The sequence below is a fragment of the Vulpes lagopus genome, chromosome 8, assembly GCF_018345385.1.
Source record: "Vulpes lagopus strain Blue_001 chromosome 8, ASM1834538v1, whole genome shotgun sequence".
Lineage (NCBI taxonomy): Eukaryota > Metazoa > Chordata > Mammalia > Carnivora > Canidae > Vulpes > Vulpes lagopus.
In genome coordinates, this window is record NC_054831.1 from 124,166,843 (window position 1) to 124,183,983 (window position 17,141).

Below are 17,141 nucleotides of genomic sequence, written 5' to 3' on the forward strand. Positions count from 1 at the left end.
TCAAAGAGGCCGACTCCCCAAACACAAGAAGGGCCACCGAAAGAAGGACATGTTACTCCCCTGTGCCTGTTTCCTCACCCCCAAAATAGAAATAGTGATGGCTCCTACACATGGGAGCTGTAATGGTTAGAGGAGCTGGTGCGTATAAAAGGCCCATCACATACCTGGAACACATCAGAAACAATTAATGGTAAGTGTTGTTATTGGTGACTTGGGTTGCATTCTAATGTCTACATCACTCCGTGGGGCCCCCAAATCTCGACATATCAGCATTCCTGGTGTTTAACAGCAGGCTCTGGAATGGGATTCCTTTTGTAAGAGTTAATCAAGCTACCAAGTTTTCCAACTCATGGTAAGGCCCATTGTCGGCAGCCCACCTTTCCCACCGCCCTTTAGAAATGAGAGCACAGTGTTTGCAACAGCCGAGGCTTTCCCCCGAAGGACCCTATTTACATTGTTAGGGGAAGGCAGTTCTTAGAAAAGGTATTTGTTAACTCTAAATTTAATTGAAGTCAACTCAACGGATGCTTGATTTAAGTCTCTTTATTTTTTAGACATTTTCTTTAGACATTTAGTATCTTTTGTTGATTCAGTGGCCGATTAAGGCAGCATCTGCTGAGTTAGGAAAGGCACCTGTCAGAAATGAAATACTCCCGTGTTGCAAGGCCCCTGTCCCAGGAGACCACTGCAGCCTCCTTGAAGAGTGGGGACAGTGACAGTGTGTTTAGTAGCACCTCACCTTGCACATAGGTGCCCTCAAAGGATGTTTACTGAGTTATCTTCATTAGTTAAAAACAAAACACTAGAACCCCTTTCTTGGCCTCCCCTTACCTCTCTCTCCGCCCCCCCCCCCACTTCCAAGCTTTCATTTAGCAAAAGAACATATAACAGAGAATAATTCCTCTAATAATTCCAGGAAGATTCCAGTATGGGCAGAAGAGTTTGGTTTTAGGGCTGGAACATTCCAAAAAAAATTTTTTTTTTCTTTTTTTAAAGCAGAACAATTTTTTGGAAACATATCTATTTGGGATTTGAGTCCTTCAGGAAATAGCTTTTCCTGGTTGGATGTCATTTCACCCTTTGCTCCCTGGGGATTAGACTAATGGGAAATGAAAGAGGAATCCTTAGAGCTTTGATGGGCTCAGAGAGGGGGCCTTTGACTCCAGTCATGGGAGCCCAGAGGAGGCTACCAAAGTGGCTTTGCCCCATACTGTCAATTTGGAAGCTAGACTCCTGACTTCTGCTGAGATACATGGGCCTTTGCTCAGACACATGTTCGGCCCACAAAAGAAATTCATGTTCTCTGAGCCAGGATGTTAAAGAAGAATGTGGTACAACAGAGAGACGGACTTTGGGTTCAAAGAGCCGTGGGTTTGAGTCTCGTCTTTGCAACTTAACTAGCTGTGTGGCTGTGGACAAGTCCTTTTCTCTTTGAATCTGCAACTTGCAGCTGCAAACAGAAAACATAATTCCTTCCAGGGTTATTGGAAAAATAAATCCTATGAGATAATTTGCATGAAAGCATCTTGCCAAGCACCTGATACTTGGTAGATATTTAAACACAGTAGGGAGAAAAGATGTTTGGGGTAGGAAGTATTTGCCAGTATTTTTCCAGACTTATCCAAGCGAGCATTTTTATAGTGGGATGACATGACTCTGTGACCCTGGGTCAGTCTTCTTACCTTCCTGACCCTCAGTTTCCCCTCAGAAGAGATTTCTGATTCCAAGAGGAAGAGACTCTTAGAATTTGAGGTTAAATGTCGGAGTGTGTCACTTTCTGTAACAGAGTAAAGATTTATGACCTTGTTTCCAAGATGCCTTTAATTGTAAGGTGTACAACTGATTAAAAACAGCTTTTTGAGAGAGAAAAAAAAAATACTACATTAATGGACCCATCAATTTGAAGACATATCCTGATTTCAGAATCATTAAAATGTGAACAAATATGTCTTGCCATTGAAGAAATACTGTAACAATAATGCTGGCTCTCATTTATTAAGCATCTGCTGAGTGCCAGGCACTCCCCGAGCTGCTCTACTAAGTCCTTGACTAGTTAAAGTAAGCTTGTGAGGCAGAGGTCATCATCCCTACTTCGTGGTTAGCCAACCCAGTATGGAGTGCTCGCATCACTCTGCCAAGACCACACAACCAGGAGGTAGGGCTTGGAAGGCAAGTCTTAATTTCAAAATGGCTCCCCTCTCAGTAGATTGTTCTCCAGGCTAAGGAGTCAAAGAGAGAAATGGTTTGCAAATGTCATACTTTGAATGTGCCCTGAATCTCTGTGAGGTTATCAGGAAGGACCCAGGTGACATAAACAGGATTGTCATCTGATCAGTCTCTAATACTGGTCCTTGGAGGGAAATGTTACCTGGAGAGAGAGGATTGCTCAGAAACCAGAGGGAAGCCAAGAAATGAGACTGAGTCGGGCTTAATCCCACCCCAAAGGGAGAGGAGGGGCTCTGACTAGCTCCAGACTCATTCAAGGCCCACAGACATTGCAATAAGCTTTGACCCCAGAGGCCATCATTCCTCAAGGTCATCCTATTCCTTCACCTCTCTTTGCTAATGAAAAATAGAAAACTTTTGAGGAGAATTGTTTCTCCCCCAACCAAAATCCGCTGACTGGTTGTCATAAGCTAGCTAGCGGTCATCTAGTACCAGAACAAGTCCTACATTAACAAGTTGGTTTTTTGGTTAGTTAGCCCAAGTTAGTTCCCCTGTGCCTGATTAATGGGATTGAGCATTTTGCTCTGCAAAGATGTGGCTATAGCACTTATTCTGATAGGACCCCAGTGGCAGACCCTGTTGTGATAACTCTTGAGAGCATGTGCTGCTGACCCCTGACTCCTGACCAGAAGACTCCTGGGCTGTCTGTCTGTCTAGCAGTTGTGCTTGGGGGAGAGAGCCACACCCGCTTCAGTGGATTCCCAACATAGCTCTACCTCATCAGATCACAACAGAATCTTCAACAGCCTTGTGGAAGGGTGGCACCAGGGATATGGATATAGCTAGGGTGGGGCAGGGCAAGACAGGGTTGGGGGTTGCCTGAAGCATCAGGAATTGCATAAGAGATGTTCCCGTTGACCCAATCCTGGAAGGAACTCTCATAGTGAAGCTGCCAGAGGAGAAATGTGCTTCTGGATCTTGACTGAAGAAGGCCCTTTGGACGGTGGCCAAGATAGCACCAGCGTGGGGGGGCGGTCACCGAGTCTCCACGTGGACGTCAACGGGGCTGAAGGTCACGGTTGCAGGGTGCTGGCTGCTGTTGTTGTTTGGGCCCAAGGCAGAAGGCGAGGCTGGCTTGGGCCCCTTGGGCTCCAGCTCCCGCCTCGTCCTCATTTTCCTGGAATGAGATACGCATGCATGCTTGAGTCTTCCACCTTGTCTAACCTATGATTTTGGCTCTGGCAACGAGATTAATGTAGATCATCATTAAATCACGCTGCTTAACTGCCAATCACAGAATTTTACAACTGGGGGGGGGAACCTTAGAAATCAGCTAGTCAGACCCTTCCATTTTTTGTGTAACCCAGATGAGATATTTAGCTGTATTTTTTTCCCATTAATGAATGGGTTAAGTGACTCAGATAGGTGATTACATTTTTTTATTAAAGATTTTTATTTATTTATTCATAGACAGAGAGAGAGAGAGAGGCAGAGACACAGGCAGAGGGAGAAGCAGGCTCCCTGCAGGGAGCCCGCTGTGGGACTCGAGCCTGAGTCTCCAGGATCGCGCCCCAGGCTGCAGGCGGCGCCAAACTGCTGCGCCACCAGGGCTGCCCCAGAGAGGTGACTACATTAAAGACAAATGAAGATACTATGATTTTTTTCAGTTCAAAGTGGTAGTGTGAGTTAAATTTTGCAGTTTCATTATGTTGCCAAGTTTATTGCTAGAAATATTTAAGGACTTTTTGCATAGTTGAGAAGAGAATGGACTTAAAATGTGCATCCAATCTTTCATATCATATGCCAGAAAATTCAGTGACTGACAATAATCATTAATTCTAATGTCTACATGAAATTTCATCTTGTTGATCTAACATAATACTTTAAAAAAATTCAAATGCTCAGAAAAGTTGCACAAATAGTACAACTATTACCTGAGTATCGTTCACAGAACAATTCACTGATTGCCAGCAGTTTGCCACATTTGCCTTCTCTCTCTCTCTCTCCTCATTAACACACATGCACACACACGCACACACAATTACACAGAGTGTTTTTCTAAATCCTGAACCACTTGAGTTAGCTGCAGACATCATGCCACTTCATCCCTAACTACATCATGCCACTACATCCCTAACTGACTTCATCCCTAACTACTCCTCAAAACAAGGGCATTCTCCATGTAACCATCACTATCCCACTTGGTTATATTCTCCATGTAACTGGTCCCAGTTGAAGAGACCATTTTAAAGATGACCAAATCGAGGCACAGCGAGGTTAAGTGACTTGCCTGCCTTTGAGAGGCCAAAGACTAAGCTCTGGTCTCTAAGTTGCAGCCCAGGCATCATTGTAAACAGGGTGGGGTGGGTAGAGTAGAGTCTCCACCCAAATTACAGCCTAGGCAAGGGGCTCAGAGCTCCCACAATAACAGGCAGGAATGAAGGGCAGAAGTTGCATTTGGATGCCACTTCCTGGTCTGGGGCAGATCCAAATTGTAATACCTTCAACATTTTAAAAATAACATTATTATTACATATGGTGGTAGGACTATTTTATTGGAAACTGCATGTACTGGGTTTGAATCCCAACTCTGCCACTGAGGGCTGAGTGACCTTGGGCTTGTTGGCTCATTTCCTGGTACCCGTTTCACAGCTATAAGTTGGGGGATATAAAAATACCCACCTGGTGGGGTTGTCGTGAGGATTACATGAGTCGATACACACATAAGGAACTTAGAATTATGCGTGGCACATAGTAGGAGATCTTTATATGTATATTATATACATGTAACACATAATATAAAACATGAACATTATTATAAAAACAATGCCTGTTTGCATCTCAAAAATAAAGAAGTATACTCCCTCCCTCTGCCAAAACCAACTAACCAATTAGCAATCCCATCATGCAGACACACTGGTTGTTAACATCTTGCTGTGTATCATTTGAATCTTCCTTGATTTAAATAAATAAAATCTTAAAAAAAAAACATTTAAAAAAAGATGCCTGGGTGGCTCAGCAGTTAAGCTCTGCTTTCATCTCAGGGCGTGATCCTGGAGTTCAGGGATTGAGTCCCACATCAGGCTCCCCGAGGGGGGCCTGCTTCTCCCTCTGCCTATGTCTCTGCCTCTCTCTCTCTGTCTCTCTTTCTCTGTATCTCTAATGAATAAATAAATAAAATCTTTTAAAAAATATTTTAATCTTCATTATGTGTATAACCCACATGTATAATCATAATGTACATATTATTTTTGTAAACTTTGCCGATACATTGTAAATGACTTTCCTCACTGATAAACACACTTCTCTTTTTTAAATGTCTTCCAAGTCTTCTGTGATGTGGTTGTGTTCCTAATCTCTTTATTTTGATTTCTTGCCTGAGAAGAATAACCTTCTAGCAAAGTTGTGACTTAGAGATGCTAACACGTGAGGTGATAACACATTTATTCTTTATGCAATCAAATGATATTATTTTCTCTTATTTGGTCCCAGGCAAATAATAGCTGGGGTGACAGGCATTCCAGTATTTGTCTCCTCAAATACTCATGTGATCCGCTCAACACACCCTAGCACAGGGTTCCTGGAGAGAAAAGGATTGGAACATTCCTCTATTACCATAATTTACCTACAAGGGCTTACCACAGTGCTCAAGGGCATTAGCATTGTGATGATGATTATTATATTTAAAAATATTTCTCCAGGTATAAAAATATTTGGTTACTATAAAGTTTCTACAGGAGAACAGAGGTCAAAAAAGGACCCACAGAAGGTTAGTGCATTTGATGATGGACTCATGGATACTCTGCAGCACACTGCTGGCACCTAAAAATGTTAGTTCCCATTCATTCTGACATCACCAAAGGCACAAGACCATCAGAGCCCAGGGCATCCTATACCTGTTGTACATCTTTAGCAGGATCAGAACCACAGCGAAGATGATGATGACAACTACCACAATGGCAGCAACGATGGCTCCGGAACCTACGAGGAGAGGGGTGGAAATGTCAAATGTGCAAACTGAAACAAAGGAAAGCATTCAGAGACTGGGAGGGGGACTTACACTTGGCACCTTGCATCCTCATTAGATAGGCGGGGAGACTATGGGATATCCTAGCACCCTGACTGCTGACCCCGGGACAGAGACATTTCTAGAGCAGCAGTGCACCCCTACCTCCAGGGGGACATGGAGGGCAGCATCCTCAGCACATAACCTGCCAAAATTCTGTCTCAGGCCATCCTGTTATTATCACTCCTAGCACAGAATCTAACTTCCTTTGTGAAACAGGCAAGCAAAACACCCTTCCCTCTTTTTCATCATACAAAAGTAATATGTGATTTTGTAATTCATTTTGAAAATATAAATACAAGCCAAGAAAGAGAACTCATTGCCCCAGGAACCACTGATCATCTACACATATATACATTCACCAATGTCATCATGTATATGCACATATGCATATTAAATACCTAGCCACCAACACTTTTGGATAATTTATTAATCCTATGTCCGAAATCCACCTTAAAGAAATAGTCTTTTTTTTTTTTAAAGATTTTATTTATTTATTCATGAGAGAAACACAGAGAGGCAGAGACACAGGCAGAGGGAGAAGTAGGCTCTATGCAGGGAGCCCGACGTGAGACTCGATCCCAGGACTACAGGATCACGCCCTGGTGTTAAACCACTCGTTTAAACCACTGAGCCACCAGGGCTGCCCAAGAAATAGTCTTAAAAGTGGAAAAACATGCACTTGAAAAAAACGGAACCATGTTCCATTCACAGTTTTACAACCATATCCTCATCATCTTTCCATGTAACTACCTTGTTTTTCACGACTGTTGATGGCTACCCAGTTCTCCATCGTTTGCATGTGCCATAATTTGTTGACCAATTCTGTATTGAAGATATTTATGTTGTCTCCAATTTTATACTATGAAAAACAAGGTATAATGAATGTCCTTGCAGCTTAATATCTTAGATTTTCACACCTCTAATTCCATGTCCAAGATCAACATCCTTGTTGGAATTGATATTGAAAACATAAAAAAAATTATAAAGAGGGGGTTATACTTTAATCTGTTTGATTCTGGGGAGTTTATCCTAAGGAATAATCCTAAATACAGAAAAAGCTGTATGAAGGGAGATGTTAATTACAACGGTATTTATTCTAAATATGGGAATGGTTCAATAAGGTATGGTATGCCTATCTTATGAAATATCATACTATAATTTTGAATGATGTGTGGAAAAGAGAATATGATATTATGTACACCCCCACATGTACACATTATGTTGCATCCATTAAAATATGTGCATACAAACATTACGTTGACTAAAGAAGCCAAATAAAAGGGTATATAGGGTATAAAGGTTAAAACCAGGTAGGACTGATGTCTGGTGGGAGAAGTCAGAGCAGAGGATTCCCTTGACCAAGTGGGGATGGTGTGACAAGGGACGCTGGGACTTTTGGGATACTGGTGGTGGTTCACTTCTTGATCTGCAGGCTGATTTCACAAGTGTGTTCAATTTGTGAAAATTCATCCAGCTGCGCACTTATGATTTGCACATTTTTTGAGCGTATATAGTGCTCTTATAAAAGGTTTACAAATAAAAACAAAACTAGGTCCAAATATTCACAGGAAGAAAGACTAGAAGGCAAGAAAAGGGGGTGCGGTAGGGAATTCACCATGGATTAACGTGTTTTTTGTTTCCTTCCTGGGGAGCCCAGTGATGCTACTTTAATTCATGGTTTCTCAATCATGTCCAGATAACCCTTTGTTGTGGGGGTCGTCCTGAGTGCTGTACGATATTTTGCAGTATCTCTGGCCTCTGCTCACTAGATATCATTGACAATGCTTCTACCTCCCCATCAGCTGTGACAAGCAAAAGTGTCCAAACGCTGTCAAATGTCCCTTGCTAATAAAGTGGCCAGATAAAGTACACAATACCTGTTTAAATTAGAATTTCTGACAATGAATAACTTTTGGTATGTCTCGAATATTGCACGGCACATCCTTATACTAAACAAATGTTGCCTTCTTTTAAATTCAAATTTAACCGGGTGTTCCATATTTTATTTTCAAAATCTGGCAAGCTTATCTAGGGGACAAGATCGTCTAGTTGAGAGTCACTACCTTTAGTTAAATAAAAGCAGAATGATTCCCATCTTGCTGATGGAGATTCTATCTACCTTGCATTTCCCTTCAGAACTGTTTTGAGCTCCGTCAACAGGCCTCTGTAGGTCTCCGCACGTGGCAAGGAGCAGGCTGACATGTGGCACCCTGTCCCAAGAGTCACCCTGTCCCAAGAGTGACCCTTTCTGGGTCTCTACGGCAGACACATGTCATGCCAATAATTGGCTTCCTGCTAGTGCAACAGTCTGGAGCCGTTATCACTGGGTAAACACTTGGTGAGTGTTGGGAGGCCTGTTCTATGAGCAAGGCTGTGTACCAGAGCAATAGAAGTGACGGAAATGGGCCCAACTCCCCCTCACAAGATTCACTGGGACCCCTGGGTGGCTCAGCGGTTGAGTGTCTGCCTTTGGCTCAGGACGTGATCCTGGAGTCCCAGGATCGAGTCCTACATCAGAATCCTTATATGGAGCCTGCTTCTTCCTCTGCCTATGCCTCTGCCTTCTGTCTGTGTCTCTCATGAATAAATAAATAAAATCTTAAAAAAAAAAAAAAAGATTCATTGGTTTTCTGAAGAGTGGTTGCTAAGTTATTCATTTTGGGGACTCCTTGCTCCTGGCAAATGTCTCCCCAGGGTTACTCCCATCTACACTCATTTACTCCTTTGTGAATTGACGGAATGTTTTTGCCTTGCAAAATTGGTATGAACAGTATGAAACCAGTTACATTCTAAGGTGACTCATTTAGGAACATCTTACAGGAGATGCAAATGTCTATCGCCCTCTAGACCCCAAAACTCCCTAACAATAATAGTAGTAATAGCAGTGATGATTATAATCGTTAGGTACTTTGTGTGCATCGAGGCTATTCTAAGCTCCTTACGTGGATCATCTAGTTTAGTCTCACACCAACCTTCAGGGGTAGCTTCATTAATATCCCCATCTTGCAGACAAGGAAGCAGGCACAAAGCAGTGAGGTCATGTGCTCAGGGTCACAGCGGGCATATGGAACAAGTGAGGCTGGGACACAGACAGTCTATCCAGACCCTACGCTCTTGGCCTCTATACCAGGAGCTGACCATGTCCTCATCCTGCCACCCTTCCCCCAGCTGCCAAGCCACATTGGCCTTACTCTTGTACAGGAAGTCTTCTCTGGTGGTCACGTTCAATGAGAAGAACGTAGTACCCCCCAAAGGGGTGGCTGTGGTCATCTCGATCCTGGTAAGAACAAAGATAAAGTTTTGTTTAACATCAGAGTGAGCTTTACAATGCCTGTATGCTGCCTCTTTCGGTCTTCACCTGGATGACCAGAGAAGAGGCAAGCATGCATTTTCTCTTGGTGGCCAGTAAATACAAGGCCTTTTACTATCTATTGCGGGGAATTAAAAATCAAGTCTGACATTTGTAAAGAACTTCATTTTTCAAAGCAGCTTACATTAACTCAACAATATTTATTAAATTTTTCCTAACTAGTTTTCACCCAGAATGTCTAAACTGATTTACTAGAAACTGTGCGAGGGAAGTGATTATTGTCATTTTACTGAAGAAATTGAAGTTCCCAAAGCTTCATGGAGCCTCAGGTTTGACCTTAACCCAGGGCATCCACCTCCCATGCTGGTGGGACTGTTGGCATCTCCAATGATGCCTGAAATGCTGTTGCTGCTTCCAGAAGCTTTATAATCTAAGAGGCACACATAAGTAAATAAATAAGCAAGCAGATGGAAAATTTGACGATGCTATTAAGCAGTCAGTGACATGAGCCATCACTGGGCTGTGAAGAATGGTTTCAAGGAAAAGCTAAATGTGAATGGGCCCTGAAGGATGGACATGCGATGGGATGACAGGACAGAGGAGAAAGGCCAGCTTGCACAAAGCCCTCAGCGGGAAGACGGTCAATGGTGTTGAGCATCCTCCAGGCACCAGGCTCGGTCAGGGGCACCTTCACACACTCTATCTGCTCACTCGTTATCTTCTCAGTCATCACATTTTGCTGCTGAGCAAACTGAGGCTCAGAGTGGTTGAGTGAATGGATGGAAGTCACACAGCGAGGAACACGTAGAGCTCGGACCCAAACATATTCTCTGAGTGCAGAGTATGACTTCTTTCCCTGACGGCAGCAGGAACCAAAATCCACAATCCTGTAATCTTACACTCGAGGAGTGAGCCAGGAGGTACACGGTTAATATGATGTCAAGCCACCAGAAACAAGTGTCCCGATCCTCCCCGCCAAGAAGTTCTGAGTGTGCGATAGTATCCACAATTGCTCTGAACAACGGGCATCGAGAAGAGGGGGGAAGCAAATAAGATTTCCCTACTTCAGAGCAGCAGTTTTACCACAGCTGCTGACAGTTTGTAGGCCTGTGAAAGATCACCACCAAGAAAAGAATTATCCAGGCCTCCTGGTAATGCTAAGAAGCCGTAAGGCTTCACGGTGGTCACTCTATGTTCTGGAGAAGAGATATTCTATAGATCTAACACAATATAAGCATACAAATTTGCTTTCTTTTTCTTTTTTAAAAAAAGATTTTATTTATTTATTTCAGAGAGAGAGAGAGAGATAATGAGCAAGGGGAGCCACGAGGGAGAGGGAGAAGCAGGCTTCCCGCCAGGCAAGGAGCCCAACTCTGGCTCAATCCCAGGACCCTGAGATCATGACCTGAGCTGAAGGCAGATGCTTAATCAACTGAGCCACCCAGGTGCCCCTCATTTTTTTCTTTTTAACAAAGAAAAAGGAAATATGACCATAAACATTTGTTCAGTCTGAGTACATGGGCTCCTATTACATTATTACTTATAATTTAAAAATATTTATTCTGGGCACACTTGGGTGGCTCAGTTGGTTAAGCATCTGCCTTTGGTCAGGTCATGATCTCAGGGTCCTGGGATTGAGCTCCACTTGGGCTCTCTGCTCAGTGGGGAGTCTTCTTCTCTCTCTCCCTCTGCTCCCTCCCCTTGCTCATGCTCTCTCTCTTGCTATCTCTCAAATAAATAAAATCTTTACAAAAAAAAAAGTGAGTTAGTTGAAATCCTTTTTCTACTCTACTTCTACCTCATTTCCTCCCTTCCCCGAAGTGACCACTACCTTAGCCATTAGTGTGTACTCTTTTCATCAAAGTTTTAAAATGTTTACCATATCTGTGTATACCCATAAACACTGCAGAGATTGTGGTTCTACATAGTTACTAAACAGATACTAACTGAGCACCTACTGAGTGACTGTGCTAGGTGCTGGGAACACACTAGAAAAATGCAAGACAGATTCCTTGCCTCCAGAAGCTCGAGAGAGAGAGAGAGAGAGAGAGAGAGAGAGAGAGAGAGAGAAAGATTGTAGATTTGATCACAACATTCTTGGGCTGAAAAAAACAATCATCTCCCAGTGCCCACACTTGAACAGCTGGCAGCAAAAACCCTTCACTGGCTGTTTCCACCCTCTCTTTCCAGTCTCCCTGCTCCTCACACCAGCCTCCACCAAACTGCTGTGACAACGGACCACTCCATCCTCCCCCGTCATTCCTGGTCTTTGCTGCCAGCAGACTGGCTGCCCAGGCTTCGCCGCCCCCCCCCCCCCCCCCCCCCCCCCCCCCCCCCCCCCCCCCCCCCCCGGCCTCAGAGGACATCTCCTAAGAGTTCCCACCTCTGAGCTGCAGCTCCCCACTCCCCCAGCTCCTGGTGGAAATGGGTCAGGGCACCTGCACTGGGGCAGGCCATCTGCACCCAGGCTGGGGGCTCTGGTGGCTGTGGCCTGCCCCACACCCTGGGGGCCTCAGCCTCACAATGGCCCTCCCTGCCTTCCTTTAAGCCATGTTCTTGTCTGTCTCCTCCTCCCAAAGACCAGGTCCTCAGGACTCCCACGACTTGGGCTCTCCCAAGGAGCCCAGCCTGGCTTTGCCCGGCCTCCTCATGCGGGTTGGCTTTTCTTCCTGGCTGGGCTTCCCATCTCCTGACCTCCTTACACAGGCCCACTGGCCAGACCCCACTGCCTGCTCCCCCTGCAAAGTGAACGTATGCTTCAAGATTGAGCCCAAGCATCCCCAGAAAGGCTCCTGCTCCCCTGGCCAGAACTAGCCACGTTCTCCGCTTCCACAGCACTGCTTTGCAAAGAAGCACCGCCCCGGGCATGTGTCTCAGTTGCTCTGTCTGGCAGTTAACTTTCCAAGTTCATTGTCGGGTCCTTGAGGGGAGAGGCTGTTTAGGGTCTTTTTCGTATCCTCCTCCTACTTCTCCCAGATAAATTATCTGGCTCTTCTCACCTTTGCTAGTAGAAGTCCTGGAGCAAGTGATTGAACTTCTCCTAGCTTGGTTTGCTCATTGGTAAAATGAGGTAGCTTTTTCCAAGGCAGCTGAGGGTTAGATGTTAAGCACGGAAAGTGCTTTCAGTGCTAAGTGGCGGCTCTTAGTATTTTAGTGGGTACTAGCAAATATTTGCTGAACTTAGAGACAGGTGGCTCTGGAGCTCAAAATAAGAAAAAATTCTCTAAAATAAATTTGGACCCATATGAAGATATGGAATGAAAGTCTTTCCCCATCCCACCTGCTGCCCCCATTCCTACTCCCAAGGAGAGGCACCTGCCCCCGCCCGCCCCCCATTCCCCATCCCATCCTAAAGAGTTTTGCATTATGCATTTGCATATTATACTTTTGCCTGAACCTTCTGCTTCTATCCCCACCAATAGCAAGCTGAGAAGACTCAGCAACAATGCTTTCTTACAATTCCTTTACAAAACAGAAAAGAGAGACAGAGAGGCAGCTACTGATGGAGGATCACCTAGTGAGGGAGGCATGACATAATCACTGGAGAAGCTAACCCTGCCTCCGTGGGACCAACATGCAGAAAAATGACACAAGCCACTATCCCAACGCCTGCTAGGTACCAAGACCTTTAGCCAGATATTTTCTTTTTAAATCCATTGAACTAGCAAATACCACGTAAAATAGGTTTTCTTGTCCCCTGGATTAGAAGAGGACCCCAAGGTTGGGGGTATAAAGTTGTCTTTCCCTGCTTACACCGTCTGGAAGATGCAGAGCTGGCATAGGTACCTGGCTCTGCAAGCCTCAAGCCTGTATGATTCCCACTGCACCAACCTGCCCCTGCTACCTGCACATCTAGAGGGATTCCTGACAGGTTACTACAGAAACATGCAGGTGTGTGCACGCACATGCACACACACACACACACACACACACACACTGACCAGTAATGCGGCTGCCTAAGGCCACCAGGACTCAGATTCCTTTGCAGGCCCTTCAAGGTGACCTCGTGGGTGCTCAGTTCCGGCGCAGACGTCCTTTCAGATGGGCCGGCTAGTCTTCTTTCTGAGGAAACATTGAGTAATCTCAGAGTATATCTTGCCTTATGTCAGGACCCAAGGCTCTCAATTGCATCTCTGTTCCTGCCACTTCAGAGAAGGTGGGAGGGAGGGGGTGGTCCTTGATGGTTAAGGACATGGGTGTTTTCATGTGTGGGACCCAGCGATTCTTGTTAACCAAGTGAGGTCCAGCTGGGGGATTTCAGTATCAAATTTGTGTGTGACCAGGTCCTCGGCCGTAGAAAAGCAAGGAAGGTGCAGAGAGGGTGAGAATGGTTTTTAATGACAGAGGTTAATGTAATAATAACAATAATAATAATAATGTGGCTGCATGGTACTCAGTGCTTATGAAGGAGCTCTCATTCAATCCTCATACCCATCAGGTAAGGAAGGTGCAATCACTGCCCTTTGAAGAAACTGAGGCTCACAGTAGCGAAGCAATCAAGCCAAGCTCACAAGTCTAACAGGTAGCCATGCTAGCATTCAAGCCAGCGTTTGTCCTATTCTGCGGCCCCTTCTCCATAAACCCTCACTGGACTGCCTCCCTGGGAATGTGCAAGACACAAAGGGCCCGGCACCCAGGCCCTGAATCAACGATGGGCTTTGATGAGAAAACCACACAGGCTGGGGCTCAGCCCTTGCCCCAGACCCCTGACCCTGACCGGTCCTATCTGACTGATGCCTGCCCTCAGCCACACTCTGAACCTCTGTCTCCAGCACAGCCTTAATCACATTTATAGAATCTACAAGGAACTGTTGTTTCCTTGGGTTGTTTACAAATGGTCCTGTGTGGGAGGTCAGTCCGGGAAGTGATGCGAGGTCAGGGCCTTTTACTCTCTGAGTCACTTCTCCTTTCTCTCTGCCTATCTCTTGGTCGAGTGTTAGAGCCATATCTGGAGGATAAACATTGCCAGATCCAACCTGTCCCAAATATCCCGCCCCCCTGCTCTGCCCCTGTGGTACCCTCCTTCCTTCTGGCCTGGCCTAAAAGTTCCTCCCTGGATAAGCCAACAAAACTGACAGATCACTCACTACTCAACTGGCCAACTGTTTGTAACTCAAAGTAGGTAACCCACGAATGCCCTCCATCCACCAAAACACGGGGATCGACTTCTCCCCATCACTTAAAACATGGGAATATTTGGCATGACTTGGTTTCTTCCACAGACATGAACCTCACTACTCCAAGTAGCCCCTTGAGTTTTGGGGAATTTTTTTTTTCCAGAAAATTAACCTTCATGTTGAAACCAAAATATCCCTCCTTATCATTTTCACCTAGTTCTCTTCCCACAAAGGTAAGTGTGCTACCTCTTATAATGACAACCTGCCAGGTATAAAAGCACTTCTACGTTAAAAAAAAAAAAAAAAAAAAGGTGAAACCAAACTTCAAGGATGAAACAGTGACCGCAGCAGGTAATATCAGCACATCAACTTTACCTCCCACCGACAGGTGGCGCTAGGAGCTGGCTACGGGATGTCCTGCTTAACCCAACCAACCAAGGGTTGGTAAAGGTCCTGTGAACCCAATCCGTTCTTAAGTAAAAGAGCTTTCTGCCCTTGAAAACAGCAATGGTATGTTCTCTGATTATTTTTTTCCCAGGGCAAATATTCTAAGCTCCTTCAAACGATCTTTACGATGATAATGTCCTTCATGGGTTAAACATGTAATATATTTAGCACAGTGGCTGTGCACAGTCTATTGATACTATGCTGGATTAATGCAAACAAATAGCTCATTACCCTTACAGGCAGTCACAGGTGCTCATACACACCCTACTGATATACTCTCAAAACCCTTCCCAGACTTATTCTTATGCTTGTTTATGGTCAATCAAAGGCCTGAGGTTGGCAAGTAGAAGGGCTTTCTAAACTGCAAAGTCCTTTGGAAATATAAGGCAATAGCAGCTGCAGTATGACGGGACAATATTATGATCAGCTGCTGCCCAGTAACCAGGTCTCCATTACGCTCTTGTGCAAATGTCATTTTGAACTTAAGTGCAAGACTTTGCATTGGCCCCTGTTAGCCTTGACCTTATTGATGTGGGCCCTCAGGAGAGAAATTCCAGCTCCTCGTGGGTGGCTCTGGAGGACTTCCTGGTGGTGTTCTCCTGGCACACTGTCTTTTTTTTTTTAATTTAATTTAATTTATTTATGATAGGCACACAGTGAGAGAGAGAGAGAGAGAGATGCAGAGACATAGGCAGAGGGAGAAGCAGGCTCCATGCACCGGGAGCCTGACATGGGATTCGATCCCGAGTCTCCAGGATCGCGCCCCGGGCCAAAGGCAGGCACCAAACTGCTGCGCCACCCAGGGATCCCTGGCACACTGTCTATAAGCTCATGACCCAGCGGGAGCTTTGGGGTCAGGTTGTCTGGGTTTGGATCTTGGCCTCATCTCCGACTAGCCCTATTAGCCGAGGCACTTTTGTAGGCTTCAGTGGTTTCTCTTGGAAGGCATGGATAATACCTGCTATCTCCTAGGGTGAGAGAATCAGTGAGATAGAATTACTCGGCGCAGTGCCTGGTGGATGGTGGGTGAGTGGTAAAGCTCAGCTCCTGGCCCCTCTTCTCCTTTCTCTTCTGTCCTCAGTCTGTGCTCTCCCTGTTCTCCTTGGACCTGAGCTCTCAGTTCTCTACCTGGTCAAGTGTTAGCTGCATCTGGTCAAACTCAAGTATGTACAGGGCAGTCAGAGAACCGGACCGTGAAGCCCTGTCCCAAGGAGGGATCTGAAGAGGGATCCACTACAGCTTCTGGAGGGTTTGACTTTCTCTTTCATTTCCACTGAGGAATAGTAAAACCTCCACCAGGAAGGCAAAAATCCTAATGGGGCCGGTAGAGCAAGGGGGTTGCCGGATGGACAGGGGAAGGGCATGCCACAGATTCATAACTGGGGGTGAGAACCAGGAGAGCAGGGTTTCCATTGCCAATGAATGGCCATGTGACTTTGGAAAGTCCTCTCCCTTCTCTGGACCTTGGTTTTCCTGTCTATACAATGGTCCAGTTTGGGGGTGATCACTAAGGGCCTTTCAAATCTGTGGTTCTATTGCATTGTAGTCATTCATAGCTTAACTTGAGAACCAGTGTCTTCCAAAAGCTCATCCTTCCTTGCAGATATTGACTCTGGGGACATTAGGAGAAGGAGGACAGCATGTGCAATTTTTGACCGGAAGGCAGGAATCCTTCCTCAAAGGCACCTGGAAAAAACCAGGGAGAGCTCTGCAGAGGGGATCTCTCTTGGCAGCAGCATTAATGGGACTCTCAGGAAGGAACCTTCAAACATTCTGTTGGCTACATGGTGACCCGAGTCTGCCTGAATCCTCAATGGCCACCACCCATATTCTCCACTCATGTTGGGTTTCACATCGTCACCCCACCCCATCTGCCCCGCCTGCATGACTTTGTCCTGCTGTGTGTCACAGCTCCCAAAGGTGGGGTCTGAATTGACTTACTGCTCCCCTGAACTTGGGGCCACACACAATTACACACTGAACACATATTCCTCATGGTTGGTTTCCAGAAATTAGGAAGTACATTTCTTGT

General features: G+C 45.3%; 1 protein-coding gene across 2 annotated transcripts in view; it reads right to left on the minus strand.

Moving 5' to 3' along the window:
• Positions 1 to 533: 533 nt before the first annotated feature.
• LOC121496484 (non-compact myelin associated protein) overlaps positions 534 to 17,141 on the minus strand; it is a 42,927-nt gene continuing 26,319 nt past the window's right edge. For both annotated transcript variants that reach the window (XM_041764825.1, XM_041764824.1), the window contains exons 2-5: positions 13,487 to 13,607; positions 9,427 to 9,512; positions 6,063 to 6,147; positions 534 to 3,343 (exon numbers count right to left, since the gene is read on the minus strand). In XM_041764825.1, coding sequence (XP_041620759.1) covers positions 3,202 to 3,343; positions 6,063 to 6,147; positions 9,427 to 9,505 — 306 coding nt within the window. In that variant the 5' untranslated portion in view covers positions 9,506 to 9,512; positions 13,487 to 13,607 and the 3' untranslated portion in view covers positions 534 to 3,201. The remainder of the gene's footprint in view (positions 3,344 to 6,062; positions 6,148 to 9,426; positions 9,513 to 13,486; positions 13,608 to 17,141) is intronic.